This window comes from Chrysemys picta, chromosome 1 (genome assembly GCF_011386835.1).
Source record: "Chrysemys picta bellii isolate R12L10 chromosome 1, ASM1138683v2, whole genome shotgun sequence".
Classification (NCBI taxonomy): Eukaryota; Metazoa; Chordata; order Testudines; family Emydidae; genus Chrysemys; species Chrysemys picta.
The window spans coordinates 163,103,154-163,121,924 of NC_088791.1; the positions used below are offsets into that span (position 1 = coordinate 163,103,154).

General features: G+C 40.8%; 1 protein-coding gene across 5 annotated transcripts in view; it reads left to right on the plus strand.

Annotated features, from left to right (window-relative positions):
* The window catches only part of CD96 (CD96 molecule), a 92,050-nt gene that overhangs the window by 39,247 nt on the left and 34,032 nt on the right, over nucleotides 1-18,771 (plus strand). For 4 of the 5 annotated variants that reach the window (XM_008165965.4, XM_008165972.4, XM_065574748.1 and 1 more), the window contains exon 2: nucleotides 14,407-14,625. In XM_008165965.4, coding sequence (XP_008164187.2) covers nucleotides 14,559-14,625 — 67 coding nt within the window. In that variant the 5' untranslated portion in view covers nucleotides 14,407-14,558. Of the gene's footprint in view, nucleotides 1-3,570; nucleotides 3,650-14,406; nucleotides 14,626-18,771 lie in introns of those variants that run through there. The other variant, XM_065574758.1, reaches the window with a different exon arrangement.

Below are 18,771 nucleotides of genomic sequence, written 5' to 3' on the forward strand. Positions count from 1 at the left end.
TTGTCAAGAGACTATTTTGAAACTTTCTTTGTAAGGTCAGTAATATTTCGTGTCTAATGTGATTGAGTATAGTCAATGTACGACCTTACCAAAACGGAAAATAAAAGGCTAGTCTGGCGACATTTGACTTGTAGGGTATGATAGTGCAAGGTACTGACTGCCATTATTGCCACTCTTCATTTGGTCATATTTACCTTCTATTTACTGGGGGAAGTAAGTTCTGTCATAAAAGGTTGCCATTCATTGAGCAGAATCCATCTAACTCTGTATCGTGGACTATGATAACATTATAAAACTCATTCCACTCTCTCTGGGTCAGAGTTCAGCTTGTTTGCTCTGAAATCCTGTAGGGGAATTCCATCTTTGTTCAGTGTCAATTGCCTCTTCCTTTGTCTTCTATTTTCAAATAGAGAGGGTGATGCATAAGACATACGAAGACACTGCCTCAAAGACATGCAGCACAGGAAATTGGCCTTGTGTTTTGGGCCTCAGATCCAAAAGTGTGATTTGTACATTTCATTCCCAATATTCTGGTCAGCAGATATTTCTGTTGACTAAGCGTAAGTAGATTTCACAGAATGTAGAAATTATTACAGTATTTGAAGAAAACATTAAAAAAGATTAAAGACTGCAAATAATGTAGTGGAAATTTATTTCCAGGGACTTGGTGAAGATGATAATCACATTGAAGAAATTCTCTATCAGGCTGCTAAGAACACCTTTGATTAATGGAAAAATGTAAGGGCTTATATTTCAGTGCCTGATTTCCATATGCAAAGTTGCATATGTATACACATGCATTTGCAATTTGAAGTGGCAGAAAACTATGCAGGGATCTAAAAAGATGACAGAATCTACCTATTCATACATGTTAAAATTTGCACCCACAAGACCCACTTCTCCTGACTGTTGGCCCTGAGGACTCGGGGGGGATGTGACTGTTGGGGTCCGTCATGCTGCCTTGCCTGATAGACCTATGTGACCGTGTGGCTTCAGAGGATGATGCCAGAGATGTGTTGAGCATGTTCATCAGCTCCCCCAACTCTAAAGCGGGGAGTGGGCTCTTCTGACAGGCAAAGGAGCCTTAAAGGAGCCATAGAGCATGAAAAGAAGCATTCATGACTGACATCTCTGAAATGCAGGTTAGGGAGGACTGACTGGGATATGTGGCAGGAGACTGATATAAGACAGTTTTCTAAACTAACCTATTGGAGGGTGGGGGGAGTTGTCCTTCCTATGGAACAGCTGGCCCCCCGAAGCCATTGCTCTCATGATGTCCACAAAAACCAGAGCAATTGATGTGAAGGTCCAGTGTCTCCTCGTAACTCTCAGCCCCTCTTTTGTGTGACAGCAGGAAGAAGAACCCCAAGAAGCTTGTTCCCCTGTAGCCAGCTGATGGCTGCCCTCAGGCATCCCCCTCGGGTGAGTTTTGCTTTGAGAGGAGCCACCAAAGTAAGATAATACTGGCAGTATTTGTATGCTGCATAATTCATGCAAAGGCAACTATGCTGTGGAGAGCAGCCCTGGCCCCCTCCTGCACCTGTGGGCTGTAAAATGAGACCCTAACACTGCCACTTGCATTCCTTTTGCCACCCTCACACCCTACCCAGCTTTCCCTCTACACATGGAAATGCAGGGGACAGTCTGACCTTTTCTCTGTCACAGAAGCTATAGGTCCTCAGCCTATCCCTTTGCTTACTGCCTTGTTAATTGACTTAATGAGAATCTAACTGTCTCTAGCAGATCCTGAGTAAGTTAATTGCAGGAATTGTGTTTATAATCTGCCTTGAGAGTCCTGGTCTTCTGTTCCAGCACCACCAAGGAAGGATTGATTGGTTTGGTCTCTTGAAAGGAAATAGCTACATCCTCTCCCACCACAAGACAGAACTTGACTGCTTTCCCAAGGCACAGCAGGTCACATGGGACTGGCATTTGTATCCAGAGAAAACTCCTTTCTTGTGTTTGAATGTGTGATCCTAAATCCTGCTTGCTAAAATTCTAGCAAATAAATCGCCGGACTTTAGGCCTTGTCCACACTCCATTGGAAATCACTAGTGACCGCCATGTTTTAGTGACAGCCTGGATCAGTCCACACAAGAGATCCACTTCCCGGACACTAAAGTGCAAATAAGCGATGGTCACATAAATACCATCCTATACCGGAAACCTACTGACCACTATACTTACCTACATTCCTCCAGACCACATCACATGATCCATTGTCTACAGCCAAGCCTTAAGATACAACCGCATTTGCTTCAATCCCTCAGACAGAAACAAACACGGGATCTCTATCAAGCATTCTTAAAACTACAATACCCACCTGGTGAAGTGAAGAAACAGATTGACAGATCCAGAAGGGTACCCAGAAGTCACCTACTATAGGACAGGCCCAACAAAGAAAGTAACAAACGACACTAGCCATCACCTATAGCCCCCAACTAAAACCTCTTCAGTGCATCATCAAGGATCTACAACCTATCCTGAAGGACGATCCCTCACTCTCACAGACCCTAGGAGATAGGCCAGTCCTCACTTCAGACTGCTCCCCAACCTGAAGCAAATACTCACTAGCAACTACACACCACACAACAGAAACACTAACCCAGGAACTAATCCCTGCAACAAACCCCATTGCCAACTCTGTCTGCATATCTATTCAAGGGATCCCATCATAGGGCTTAACCACATCAGCCACACCATCAGGGGCTCGTTCACCTGCAATTTCACCAATATGATATATGCCATCATGTGCCAGCAATTCCCCTCTGCCATGTACATTGGCCAAATCAGACAGTCTCTATGCAAAAGAATAAATGGACACAAATCAGACATCAAGAATTGTAACATTCAAAAATCGGTAGGAGAGCAGTTCAATCTCCTTGGACACTCAATAACAGACTTAAAAGTTGCCATTCTTCAACAAAAAACCTTCAAAAACAGACTTCAATGAGAAACTGCAGAACTGGAATTAATTTGCAAACTTGACACCATCAAATTAGGCCTGAATAAAGACTGGGAATGGCTGGGTCACTACAAAAAATAATTTCCCCTCAGTTGTCAACTGTTGGGAATGGGCCACATCCACCCTAATTGAATTGGCCTCATTAGCACTGACCCCCACTTGGTAAGGCAACTCCCATCTTTTCATGTGCTGTATTTTTATACCTGCTTACTGTATTTTCCACTCCATGCATCTGATGAAGTGGGTTGTAGCCCACGAAAGCTTATGCCCAAATAAATGTGTTAGTCTCTAAGGTGCCACAAGGATTCCTCAATGTTTTAATGTGACGAGCATGGCATTAACAAGATTCTCTTCACCCAGGGTAGACAAGAACACTTTTCTGAGAACCATGTTAAGAGAGATCTCTAAGGTCTTGTCTAGATTAGGATTTAAAGGTGTTAAGGTAGCATGTGTTTGTTACCCGAAATTGGGCCAGCTAGTAAGCTTAGGGAGGACTAATAACCCACCAGAGTTTGGCAGAAAGCAGCACATTTATTATATTGATAGCTAAGCTCAAAAGAAGGGGGGGGGAGGTTTTACACTCACACTCGTATACTTACGTTCCCAGGACAGACACGGCACTGGAGATGTCAGGATCCTTGAAAGTAAGTGTCCCACAGCACAGCGATGGATAGTGTGATGAAGGTAAGTCTTCCCAAGGCACGATGGAATGCAACACAGCGAACCACTGGCCAGGTGGTCCGGGCGAAGGGCCTTCACAGGAGGTATAAGCTTGTGAGTGCACTGCTGAGCACATGGCCCCTTCCCCTTTTAAGGACTTTCTCCTCATGGCCTGTGACTAGAGATGACTTGGCCACGTCTGGTTGGTCACACTCCACCTCGGGCAGTGTCCATGCATTGGGTGTGTGAGTGCTGCCTAATCAGAGTGTCATGGCCTGTGACTAGAGATGACTTGGCTGCGTTTGGTTGGGCACACTCCACCTCAGCCAGTGTCCATGCAGTGTCCATGCATTGGGTGTGTGAGCGCTGCCTAATTAGAGTCCCAGACACCTTGTCTATCTGGGAGCTCTTCTGATCTTCCAGCTGTTCAACCAGCCCATTCATCCCACAAACATTCCAGGAGGGAGGGGTGGGGGAAAGCCACTTCACAGGTATTCAAAGAGGGAGAGGAGACAAGGGGGTGCGGGCAAGTGTAACAGACCTTTTGAGCATATAGGTTATACATAGCTACAGATCACTGCTGCTCCTACAACAGTGTGAATCTGCACGGACTATTGGCCATTTTAGTGTGTCCAAGACTTGGAAAGGGAGTTCCTCACTTGAGTAGCCCCACTGCTTCCACTCATATATAAGTGGAAAACAATATGGTAATGGTAAAGTCTTATGAGAGGTGAATTTCCTCAAACTTTCTGGGATAGCTAACTGCTCACCCAAAAAGAAGAAGTCCAGAAGGTTTATCTTTATATTCAGGTTATAGTTTACAAATCATATTAGTCAGCCAACTCTATTACTTATTGTCCACAATCTGCTTTGGGATTTCAGTTTCCTTTTCCTCACAAAGCCCTTATTACTTTCTGCAGCTGGCATATTATGGAGACATGATTCACAGCCATATAGTTAAGGTTAAATTTTGCTTTTTAAGCAGGGATTCAACTTTTGCTCCATATGAAGAATGCAACATAATCTCCCTAAATTACAGAAACAAGTGCAATCAATGAAGGTTGGTACTGGTGGTCCCAGATTAGATTTAATTGATTTTTTTTCATAAAGACATGTTACTTGTATTGCCTTTTGGTGTCACTGCTCAGGAGATAAATAGAGTATGAAGATGTTAGGTAGGTTTTTTTGTATACAATGGTGTGTGTGTGAAACTGGATACATCCCCTGCCCTCTCTGCATGTTTGCTCTGGCTGGGATATTCACAGGAGCCTAGTGGAGTTGGGTGCACAACTCCTTTAGACTGTCTCTGTTGACTTCTGCTCTACGCTTCTGGATTCCTACTGCTCTCCTATGGTTATTTAAGGGACAGTGCCTTATTTTGGCATGTCAAATCTTTTTTTGTTAATTACATCATCAGACTCAAAGATGTTATTACCCGAGTCTAAAACACAATTTGCTATCCTATAACACAAACAATTTTTTAAAAATGGAATTGCAAATGTTGCCTTTGTAATGAACAGCCTAAAAATAAAATGGGCAAGTTTGAGTCTCAGTTTCTTATCAGACCAGATGATACAGAACAGCTGTAGAAGATAGTCTCAGGTTTTTGGTTCAAATGTGTTAATTCAACACTGAGGTCAAAGGAGAATTTTGTTGCCACATGTAGAAGGAAATCAGTTGCTGGTGTGCATTGGGCTTAGTTTTCTTTAACAGCACTCCCTGTCTACAGTGAGCAGAGAAGAAAAGAAATACAACACTTGCTGCACCCAATTTTTTAAATATAGACACTGTAGTGTAGCTAGATGATGCTCTTTTGTTTATCATCACTGATGAAAATACTCGTCTATCATATCTGTTTCTCATGCAGGTTTTGCTTGATATTTCTGTTGTTCAAGCCACTAAACATGAGCATACTTTGGATTCACAGTCTATTTTGGAGTCCAACTAAACTGTACCACTGCTGAGTTGTCTAGTGCCACAATTCCATTGTTACCTTATGCTGCTGATAGCAGTATGAAAGCAATTCAGGAAGCCTGCTAGAAAAGTCCAATATCTGAGTGATATGAGATTATAGCCCAAATCTAATAAGGATAGATGAGTTTTATTTCCTGTTTAGCCACAAGCTTTGCTGGTAGAACAAGATATTAAATCAGACTTCTAATATTATACCTGTGTTCTGAGCAGCTGGTCAGTTCCACTGATCTTCATCCCAAATACTTTCCTAGCATTGTAAATGACCACAATCAACTCTTTTCAAACTAAACATCACAGGCCAAATGCACCTCTAGTGTATTCATTAATGTCAGTGAAGCTAGCTCGAAAAGATTCTATTCTACTCCTCCTACAGACCAATCTGTTGGGCTTTTAAACTAGTCCCTTGTAAATCCATAGTGTGTTTTTCCCTAATAAGCTCTTTATCATGTTGTAACATCTGTTATAGAAATTCACTGTGTGTAATTGCCCAATTTTAAAAGAAAAATATTACTTGTAATTGTTGCAGCTGTCTCTCCTTGCCTGATGTATTCCACTTCCCCTGTTGTGTGTGTCCCTTTGAAAATCTGATTCACAGCAAATCAACTTATTTCAGTTCAACAATAAGATTTCCCCCCCCCCCCCCGCGCTTGTGATTAAAATGTGGGATTATATTTAAATAAGTCATTTTGTTCTGTGCTCGCTCATAGTGCAGTTTACTGCATTTAAGGAGGGTCTTGCAAGATGCTCCTTTTTAAAATCCAGTTATCATAAGAGATAAGTTAATTTACTGTGATTTTTTTTTTCAAGGGGCAGAAAGTGGCTTCAACATATGGGAATAAGATTTATGCAGAATCTCCTCTGCATAAACGATGATAAATTTTGGAATTGGGAATTTGAAACCATATTGAATCTGCCACTGAGTTGCTATGTTGCATTAGACAATCCCGTAAGCCTACTGTGCTTCAACGTATTCATTTGTAAAATGGAGAGGATGATGAAATGGAACTTCTCAAATCGAAAATCTCAAAATACGTTACTAATATTGTGATGTTGCAAAGGTTAACCAATTGTAAGAAAGGGGAAATCAGAACAGGGAAGCTGTGGCATGCAATCACTTACCCAAGGTATATCAGTAGGTCGATAACAAGATGTTGGCAGTGATTCGATCATAAAGAAGTCAATGGCAGAGATGGAAATAGAATCTAGGATGAGAGATCGAACCAGGGGGAAAAAGTGGTACTGTCCCAAGTTCTGCTCCCAAATAAAGCTCCACACCTTTGAGATGGCTGAACCAGATGCCACTCACTGTAGAGAGATGCATGATGTGATCATCCTTCTTTATGGGCTTTGATGAACAGTGAAATAGTGATTATTTAAAATGTCAACATTGGTCTTGAGTTCCCTACTGAAATGAACAGAAGGAGTCCACACCCCTCTTAGCACTCTTGTTTCAAGACATTTGCAGACTCGGCCAGAAATAACTGCTTTTAATGACCATCTGAAGATTTTTCTTCAAAATCATAAATGCTAGCAACTTAATCTTTTCACATGGAACGTGGTGGGAAATACAGGGTATTACCCTCTTAAAAAAGTCGGTAGTTTAACATGACTATGTTTACTGATATTATAAGTGGTTAATCCTTTTCTAACAAATGGCTTTTTATAGTGCTCTGTATCACAATGATATGTGGGAGACAAGGTGGGTGAGGTAATATCTTTTATTGGACCAACCTCTGTTGGTGAAAGACATGCTTTCGAGCTACACAGAGCTCTCTTTCAGCTCTGTGTAGCTCGAAAGCTTGCTCATTCACCAACAGAAGTTGGTTCTGTAAAATATATTACCTCATCCACCTTGTGTCTCTAATATCCTGGGGCCAACATAGCTACAAGAACAGCACTGCAAACAATCTTATGTGGCTGAGTTCTTCTAATTTTGATGTTTTTTCTAGATGGGGGTGGTCAGGGAATAGAATGTGCATGTAAACAAATTTATTTGGTGCAGGGTTTAAAAAAGGAGAAAACCATTGTTCTGCCACAGTTGAAGTAGAAGCAGCAACTAACAGGCAGGGTTAATCTTACAGGCATCTAGTTTGCCTTGGAAAATAATGGCTCTTTGCAGCCTTTAATTTGCTGGAAACCCTCAGTCTGACTCTGTCATAGTAGTTTTTCTTTGTTAGTGCGTGGTGGTGGTTGTGGGTATTTTGTTTTGTTTTAAATAGCATTTGCTTTTCCTGTCAGCTGTACTCTGTGATACAGTGTTTAGAGATTTATGTTGGTTCTGGCAGGGGAGAAGGTGATGCTCCAGAGCGGACTGGGGTGTAAGTGAGAAAGCTAGTTGTTTTCACTTATTATCCTTGGACATTTGTTTCACTGTGAAGGCTGAATATATTGTTCCTTAATAGCTTGAATTTCCTAGAGATGTCTCATCTTTTGATTTGTTGACCATCATTGCTGTTTGGCTTTTAGCTATGTCATGAAATTTAAAGCCTCAAACTGACTTCTGGATTAATTCATTGCAGGAAGGATCTTTCCCACAATGATCATACTTTCTAGTAATGTCTTGAAAATGGCCCTTGTTTAATCCGGGAAGTCACTAAGATAACTTGCAGTGTTTCTAACAGTTAGAACACAGGACAGGGAGTCAGGGTTCCTGGGTTGTAATCCTAGCATTGCCATTTTGCTTGAGTTGGGACCTAAAACGAATCAATTCATTTCTGTGCCAGCTTCCCAATCCCTACAATGGAGAAAACAGTATTTATCAGCTACAAAAGGATGGTTAAGAGACTTCATTAAAAGGACATTGTCAGGTTAATTTGGCCTCAAAGCTTCTACAGAACTAAAGACCAAATGAAATGTTGGCATAAAGGTTTGCCTTTAATTCTAGTAGACACAGTATTTAAAAAAAAAAAAAAAAAAAAACTTGACCCTAATGTGTCAGCAACCAGTGCACTGAGCTTGTGCAAGCCAGCCTGGAAATTATTATATGCAAAAGTGAGTCTGCTTTCATGATCCAGTCCAAAAGAAATAATAATAAAAAAAAATAAAAAGCAAATATATATTTTTAAATATGTTTGTTTCAGAAACAAAAGTTGCTGTTGCAAAAATTATTTTTGAAATGAAGACGACTTTTAACTTTATCTGCATGAAGATGGTTCTGGAAGGTCTCCAGATGAAATTGAGGCCCCACTGTGCTAGGCACTTTGCAAACACAATGTGAGAGAGAGTCCTTATCCTGAAGAAATAACACTGTAAATAGACCAGATGCACAAAGGTTGGGTGAGGAAACAGAATAGTAAAGTCACTGGCCTGTGATCATGCAGCAGGCCAGGTGCAGAAACAGGAGTAGAACTCAGGTTTCTTCACTCCTGTCCCAGTGTCTTGTCCCATTAGACTAAACTGTCCCCTCCCCCAACCTGAGTGGCCCTTTAACCATAACTCAGTGAGTTGCTTTGTTGAAAGTTGCCCGATAACAGTAATTATTACTATTTTCAATGAAGTTCAAAACCAAAACAGGGTGGCAATATAGGAATATTGGTGCTAAACATCAAGCAAACCTAAAAGGTTAGTTTACTTTTTAATGAAATTCCTTCTTCAAAGTATATACTGCTTTTTCATCTGGGAGCAGTGCTTCCTTTAAGCAATGTTTAGAGGGTCCTAGTTTGCAAGGGTAATCATTCCTTGCCTCCAGCAGAACTAGTTCAGGCCCCTGCATTTCTGAAAAGGTTCTCTTTGTGAATAATTGAATTTGTCTCTAGAGTTCAAGATTTCTTTTTCTGTGGGACCGACTGCCGTTCTTCTTTCTTCTTGGTTGCTGCTTACTGTAATTGAGGGAGAAGAATTGTATTGCAATTGAGGTTTTTTGTGAACACGAAGTATAATGGAGGGGACCGGCATGACTTCCATGGAAAAAGTCATTTTTATCATTCAAAATGCCTGCTTCGGTGGTGAATGCCTCTGCAGAAAATAATTAGAGGACCCCTACAGCCATCCCCCCCAAATTGGATACACTTACTGTCATAAAGTGGATGAGATGAATTTGAGTTATTCGATGTGATGTACCGATATGAATTGTCAGTGCCATCTACTGGCTGCAAATAATAATTGGTCTCCTACATTCAGAAAATGTCAGACAAATACTAAATCCACATAAGAGAATTCTGAGGGTGCTTGAAAGTACAAATAGTTTGCCTTCATAGAACACCTTTTTACATAAAGTGTTTGAGTGCTTTACAGAATGAAATGCACATTATACAATCCAACCACTATCAAAATGATCCCACCTATGTGGTGGAAAGCAGTAACTATTCATAAACATAGCAACACTAAGTTTGAGGCAAAGATTGAAGAAAATTAGGAGACCCAAGTGGAACCTGCAGAAGGAATTCAAAGAGGCAGAAAGTAATTTCCGTAGCTGGAATTTAGACAAGGCACTGGGGCTAACCTCCCTATTCTTACAAAAACAGGAGTTGGATCTCTAATGATGAACAGCTGTAGTATGTTTGTCTTAAGTCTTCTCCAAAAGACTCTGCTGGGGAGTCCCCCTCATGCTGTACTACCCACATCCAAAAAAACACTATCTCAAGCCTTACCTACACGGGCTTTTTCTTAATCTTTCAACCTTGCACTACCAGCAGTGCAGCTCAAAGACCGCTTGGTACTAATGTACACTGACCTGCCACCAGGTCTTCTAGAGCTGCTTTTAAGCAGACATAGACCACATGGTGATAAAAAATTCAAGACTGCTACACAGGGACACTTGCTGTGTGTGGCTAGCACCCATGGAGTTGCATCTCCAATGGAGAAACTCATTGTTGACAATCTCCAGCGTGCCGTCTACTGATCCATCACCTCTGCAGAAACATTCTATTCAGTCTCCTAGCCCAGGCTTATTTAGCTTTGTGAAAGCTTACAGGTTCTCACAATGTTATGTGATATGACGGCAGAGACCTCTCCCTCCTGAGGGAAACCGTTTTTCTGTTAAAAGGTGGTGGTGATTTTGGATGGTTTTCATGCTCTCTGTTCATGAATATTACAAAGAAGCGCTTGGTGGTAGGGATACAGCTAGTAGGTGGAGATAAGTTTTGCATCTCAGATATAATTGTAGATTACATTGGCAGTTGTTACCTATTGATGTTGATCTTTCATTCCTGTGGACGGGATGTTATGTTCGGAGTAAGACTTGTGAAATCTGGAGGCAGGTTGGGGGGAAATGGCTTGCACATCAGCAAGCCACAACACGAATACTGAGTGACAGCACTCAACCAATGAAACTCAGTATAAAACCATAACATTGTCAGACCATCTCTCATTGGAGGAGCAAACTTTGAGGTCAGGCCAAATGACCTATTGACTAAAAAATGCTGCTGAGTGACCTTTGTGTGGATGCCTCCTACAACACACTGCCCTTGTGCTGTCTTTTCAAATTGTGATGTATGTTTTTGAGGTCAATAAAAGCTGCTCATGAGGTTTTTCTGGCATGTCACACAAAAGCCTTTCCCCCAGTAGTTCAAAAGTTTGTTGCTGGGAACTGCTCAGCAGGGGCAGATAGAAGAACTCTATTCATGGATCCCCCTCAGACGTTTGGAGTTAAGTTGATTTGTCTTGGACTCTTGTTTTTGCAGCTGGCTGAGAAGTCAGCAGTTTACCTATTGCTGCTATTCCATGAGTTGGAAACTGGGCAGTGCACGTCAGAGTGCATTTTTGCTTCTCCCAAATGACTGCTGAAAACTATGGTTTGAATGTCTTGTTGACCATACAGCACCTCTTTGCTTCCAAGAATAGACATGACTTTTACTATGTTGGCAGCACAACTGTCTTAAGGATGGGGTCAGGATTTAAAGTAATGAGGACAAGAGATGGCAAGTAAATGTGTTACAAGCAAAGATTTACCCCCCAGTCGCCTATGTTTAGGAATGGGGATGCCGGATTCTAGCTCAGCTAGGGTGACCAGATGTCCCGATTTTATAGGGAAGATCCTGATTTTGGGGTCTTTTTCTTATATAGGCTCCTATTACCACCCACCCCCTGTCCTGATTTGTTACACTTGCTGTCTGGTCACCCTGGGCTCAGCTAGAGCATAGTTTCACTGATTGGTAATAGGGTCAGGTATTGCCTTTGTGTGAGGGGTACTCACCCTGCTTCTGTCTTGCTGTTTCGTTGTCATTTTAGAAAAAGTGATCCAAGGATGAGCAGAAGAAAAGGCTCAAAACCAATTTATTCTGTTTGGAAAAACCATTACCGGTGCACTAAACTTCCTAAAAAATATACCTTGAGCTGCATCTGAAAAGCAACTGTGTATAAAATAAATAGTTGACCACTGGAAGTGGGCAGCTCAGAGTTATTTTTGTGAAAATAGAGCCCTATTGCCATAAAATAAAGTGACACTGGTCCTCAGCATATATGGAGTTATTTATTAGGCCCTATGTGCATGCAACCAGCATGTTGTCAATCTGTCTCTGTGAATCTGCATTGAGGACCACTAATTTTGGCTAAAACTGAAGCTCAGGCTTTGAAGTCCAGTTTAAAGTTTGCTTTTACATTATAAAACAAGCAGGAAAAACACAAAAACTCTTTTTAATGAAGAACAGCCACATGTCTTAAAAAGAATGTCAACAATTAATCTAACACACAAGGAAAGGGGATGAACAAAATTACTGGAGGAGAAACAGGCAGTGCTAGAATACTTTTTCTCATTTCTGTTTTGAAATTTGTCCCTTTATAAGGATATTGTACATTTCTTTACTGGAAGAGTGTACAGTTTAATGAAAAGATCTAAAATTAATCTAGTTCAGTGATACTCAGATCTCAGTGATTAGGGAACCAAAGTAGCAATCAACATTACCCAAAGAGCCACAGTAGTGTGAATTCATTGTTTCATTTACTATTTTATATATATTACAGCACATGGTATTAAAACACTGTTATTTTGTCCAGTGAGAAAATATATATAATATTCTCACCGCAAAATGACTGACCAAGTATTCTACAATTGGTTAATAGGAAACACATTAAAGAGCCACTTACAGCTCCCAAGCGTCAATCTTAGCATCCCTGATCTAGTTAAACCAGTACAAACCCTAATATAGATGTATTTAAACTGTTTGAACCTTGCTAAATTTGTATTTCTTTTCATTGGTAATTTACCAATTTAAAATAAATTATTTATACACCAGGGTTGGTTATAACAGCAGTTTAAATGCACCTATATTAGGGATTTGCACCAGTTTAAGTAGATTTAGTTAAAGTGGTGGGGAACTTGTCTAGTATAGACTAACCCCAAGTGTCCCCATCTGTAATAAAAGGCATGGACCTTACTGAAATGTGATTGAGCAGATTGGGAAATGTGACTTGGTGGGGGGGAGCAGTAAACAATAGGGATGCTGTGCAAGCTCCCAGAAACCCAAAACAATGCTGTAAGGAGGTGCGTCACCAGCAATAGTTCATCTGGTTTATGGTTTTACAAATGCTATGGGACAGTTCTGTGGGATTTCTGCTTCTTTGACACGGTGTAAATGGGGACAGGATTTACACAATCTGTATGCTCCAAGTGCAACAGTTGTAAATTTCAAGAAGCTGACAATGACAACACTGCAAACTCAGCCTGCAGGATTTTAAGTTGTACAGGATTTACCATACTAATTAGAACTTTCACCCACAATTCTGCAGTTTGTGATACTGTGGCAAATAATTAAATGGGAAACAGGACAAAAACAAAACAATTAATATAACTGGAAATACCCCAATGCACTAATTCTCCGACCAGTGAATGTAGCATGTGGATTGTACACCAAACTACTTTGGAGGCACATGTGAAGGAAAAAACACTGAAGAATGGATAAATAGATTGATTCACCGATATTTTATGTAGTGCCATAGATGCATGTGGACCTTACCAAAATAAATAAACATGGAGTCCTTGCCAGGAAGAGCTTTCTAAGGGCCTGATCTTGCAAGCCTTTACTTACAGGAGTAATCTTTACAGTTTAGAGTAGTCCCATTGATTTCAACTGTGGTAGTAGTAGTAGTAATAGTAATGGTTTTAGCAACACAGATGCTGTTAGCTCACATAATGTTGAACAAAGTTTTTCCTGCTCTACACTGAGTCCAAACCGTGTTCCGCATAATGTCAATTAACATTATAGTACAGAGGTGTTCATCAATAGTAAAATTTGCTCACCTCAATCAGGCCTGACAGGTTGAATTAACTTTGAGAACAAAATTCCTGTCTGCTCATTGACAGGTTCTTAAAAATGTAGGAGTACACTGCACAGCAAATAGTTGCATTTCTGTTAGTTACAATGCACCCCTGCTCTATACAGCACATCATATACACTTCTTAAACATTTAGGCTATTTTCAAGAAGTTTACATTCATCTTAATAACTGTGTCCATTCTGGAGTTCTATATAGAGAATGAGACAATACACTGGGTTTTGTATGTGAGCTGTAGAATATATGTGGTTTTCAATTTACAGTTTAGACAGCGTTTTCAGAAAGCATCTAGGGCAGTGGTTCTCAGACTTTTGTACCGGTGACCCCTTTCACACAGCAAGCCTCTGAGTGTGACCCCCCCCCTTATACACTAAAAACACTTTTTAACATATTTAACACCATTATAAATGCTTGAGGCAAAGTGGGGCTTGGGGTGGAGGGTGACAGCCCACAACCCCCCGTGTAATAACCTCGCGACCCCCTGAGGGGTCCCGACCCCCAGTTTGAGAACCCCTGATCTAGGGTTTATATTTTGAATAAATCAGCCATGATCTTTACAGAAAGGTTTTAAAAGATGAACTAATTTTACCACACCAGATGTGAAAACCTCAGTTTCCTGTCGACGTTGCTCTTCTCTGAAGCCACGCTGAAATGGTGTGTCTGGGTTGATCAGAAGTGTTGGCTTCCTTTACAAAGAACTTGCAGCAATCACTAAAACAACTATGGAAATGTTAATGTAACACCAAGTGATGAAGATGGAGAAAAGGTGGCCTCCCTGTGTGTTGTATTTGTTCATCCTAACACATCGTGTTGCTGGTAAGTAAGTGTTTTATGGACTGAGCTTCTTTAATTTGGAAAAACCTGTTTTAAATTTCACATTAAGGCAAAAATCAAACTGCTAACAATGATATTGTGTTTCAAGGCAACTTTTTCATAACTACTGTAAGATACAGATTACTACTATTAAATGTTAACTAGATGTACTGACTAGCAAGTCAGCTTCTTCAAAGTTGTAAGCCATTTTCACAGTTTCTCTCATTGCAAAGAACTCACTCATTTTAACAGAATATATGTTTTAGAAATGAGTGCTTCCCTCCTAACTGTGTGGGTTTTTTAACTTCCTCTTCCCCTCCCCTCCAAAACATGACCATTAATTGCAGAACCATGATACTGACTGCTTTGAAATCCTGGAAAGATTTTTTCCCGTCTGTGCACTGTATTAAGGGCTTGGAAGACAAGGCTATCACTGGGAGTATGTCTCTACAGCAGCTGGTAGGTATGATTCCCAGCACGGAAGGACAGACACACACTAGCTCTGTTCAAGCTAGCACATCAAAAAAGAGCCATGTGACCCTGGTAGCAAGTGCAACAGCTCAAGTTAGCTGACTGAATACAGTCCCACCTGGACCTAGGGTGACCAGATGTCCCAATTTTATAGGGACAGTCCCGATTTTGGGGTCTTTTTCTTATATAGGCTCCTATTCCCCCCCCCCCCCACCGTCCTGATTTTTCACACTTGCTGTCTATGGAAATGTTAATGTAACCTGAACCCCCTGGCTACATACCTGAGCTGCCACCCGCACTGCCGTGGCCACATTGCTCTTCTTAGCCTGCTAGATAAACCAGAGCTAGTATACGTATGTCTACTCAAGCTGGGAATTACACCTCCCAGCTCCTATGTAGATATACCCCCAGGGCGAGGCATTTTGAATATTAGAATAAGACTTTAGAGAAGGGAGAGCAACTTTGTCTGTATCAGGAGAGCTTAATCAAAACCAGCCTTGTTAAAAATTAGAGTGGGGCCTGAAACTCATAACGCTTCATTTGTGCATCTTGAATTTTGAGGTATTTAAAACCCAGGGCTGAGTGTGCGTATGAAATTGTGACTTGAGTCCAATTTCCAATTAAAAAAATAAAGATGTTCCAGGTACTGCAAGATGTATCTGAGTATGTTTATCAATGATTGCATATAGATGAGCAGGTCGGGGAAATTTCCTACTGCTGTAAGGGAAATTGATGATGATAAAAATGAAAAAAAAAAAGTAGTTTTATTTAGATAGAGAAGAAAAGAGCCAAGTAAGATGACTAATGAAAATCCATATTACATACAGAGAAACAATTGTCCATATTAAATCTCAACAAAACAGAAGTTTCGGAAAAATCCTGCAGTTGTTTATCCAGGCTAAACTCCCATTAAACTTCTCTGCAGCTACAGGTGTTCTGCCCTAATAAAAATCAGAGCACTGAGGAAAACAGAACTGGAAGAGACCTTGTGGGTCATTTAGTCCATTCCCTAATATGGGAGACAGTCCTATCATATAATCCCATTCATAAATTTATCAAGCTCCCTTTTAGAACTTCTTAGGTTGTTTGCCCTCAAAACTCCTATTGGAAAGCTGTTCCAGAACCTCCCTCCTCTGATGATTAGAAAGTTTCTTTTAATTTCCAGCCTAAATTTAATCATGCCCAGTGCACACCGATTTATTCTGGTGCCAACATAGTCCTTACACTTTAAACTTAAGTGTCTGAGTTGCCCATGCTGCACGATACTCTGAATGGCTGGAACATCTTGCAAGAAAAGGGGTTAAGTATGGACATACGGGCATTTTAATTTTTTTTTAAATGTTGGGGTAAAATTGGAGTTGTTAAAACAATTGGCAAGATTTCAGTGCCAAGATGAGAGAGCTGCTGCACGCCTTTAGATAAAATGGACTCCATTAATTTGGTGCTGTGTTAAGCAATTAATAAAAAAAAGTTGAAGCATTAAAATGTGGCTTGATGTGGCTCTTTGTTCTAATATGTGCTATTAAAAATAATTTTCATTGCAAGTTATCTGTCTGGAAACTACCTAAGTGATGCTACCTCTTGAATATAACAGATGCCTTTAGTAAGTAGCGGTCTTAGATCAGCCTCTGTCATCATACTGGACAGATACTGAGATTTTTATTTAGGCAAATCTTCCACTTAAATCTTAACTTGCCCACCTTAGTCCCCTTTATTTTACTGTAAAGGATGTACATGATGGGGGGTATTAAAATGCTGGCGCTAAGTGCATTTAACCTGACTATTTAGTCACATTGCTTTTCATGCTCTATTCACTCGGTTTCATATTTTGATTATTTTAGTACCAGTTTTTCTGCAACAAGCTCCTTGTGGGTTCACAGACCTGCCCACACTGCCCCAGTCCTGCAAGGAGTTCATTCGACTGTAAACCCTTCAGGGCCTGCATCTTGGCTTAATAGCTGTCAATATAGTTCCTAGAGCAGGGGTCAGCAACCTTTCAGAAGCTGTGTGCCGAGTCTTCATTTACTCACTCTAATTTAAGGTTTCACATGCCAGTAATACATTTTAACATTTTTATAAGGTCTCTTTCTATAAGTCTATAATATGTAACTAAAGTATTGTTGTATGTAAAGTAAATAAGGCTTTTAAAATGTTTAAGAAGCGTCATTTAAAATTAAATTAAAATGCAGAGCCCCTCCCAGACTGGTGGCCAGTACCCAGGCAGTGTGAGTGCCACTGAAAATCAGCTCGCGTGCCGCCTTCGGCACCTGTGCCAAAGGTTGCCTACCCCTGTCCTAGAGCACTATTAGCGCTGCATAAATGACAAATTAGTTCACTGCTGCATTACATGTCCTCGGTCTGCGCAGGCATTTAGGGGACTGTAGAACATAGAATCATAGAACTAGATGGCACCTCGAGAGGTCATCTAGTCCAGTCCTCTGCACTCATGGCAGGACTAAGTATTATCTAGACCATCCCTGACATGGTTACATATAACATAAAATCAAATTGCTATGTCCCTTTAAAAATTCATAATGAATAAAATGACTTGAGGGTGTTGGCTGCAGGGTGTGGGGAGGCACAAAAAGCTTGGAAAAGAGATGTAATAAATATGGCTCTGACCGTAGCTACACCATTTGGGAAGTGGGGGGAGGGGCGCATAGTGAGAATTTTCAAGGTGGTCTTTAAAGATGGGGAGAGGCTAAAAAGAATGATAAGGGGGAGTGAGCCCTACACCTGAGGGTGCTCATACATATCCATTTTTTCTGAAAGTTTCTCGTGACTGCCAAATACTTCATCGATCACCCTTTTATCTGTATGGCACTGTTTGGTTAAGTGGAGTTCTGCTGTAGGGGACTGCTCTGTGCAATGTCATCAATTGATAGCTACCTGGGAACTTCCTGCATATGAATATGCTGCATGCCATGTCTCTTGGAACTCAACAGAGACAGTGGAGATAGATCACAGAGTTATTTTCCCCCAGGAGGAAAAAGAAAGAGAAAAGGTCAATTTCACGGTGGCAGCAGCTATTTTAAAAAACAAAAACAAAAACAAAAACCCAGGCTGAAAACTTCTTTTCCTTTCACAAATGCATTAGCTCTGTATTTATATGGTGCACAAAGGACCTCAAAGTGCCTCAGAAAATTAAACTGATATACAAACCATACATGAGGAGGCTGCTTGCTCCAACGGTGAAATGCAGAAGCTGCCTAGCAAGGTCCATGTAAAAGAATACCTTTTCCTATTGAAACGGCAGGGGGAATTGAAAAAGGCAGAATGCAATTGGGCAAAACAGAATTAGCAAGCAGGATTAACGACTTCTTGGTTCTTGCAAAGAGAGCTGTGGAATAAGCAGTCCTGGCTTGTGCTTTACGTATCACTTGAAAGATCTCCACCTGCTAAGCTCCCCTTACTCTTTGGGTAGTATGATGAGCGCTCCCCATCCTGTTCAAGCTACTTGAGCCACTGCTTATTTTTTTTTCTCCAGTTCCTTTTCTGGAATCTGTACTAATGATTTACTACTTCCATCAATTGCTAAACCTTCTCACTGTATTTAATATTACAGTACTGTATTTTAGGCCCCAGCTTATTGTTCTATAGGTGTGTGTCTCTCTAGTGAAGGCACCAAACGGTGTTGAGAAGATTTAAAAGGGAGTTGTTTATGAGCATTGCTTGATT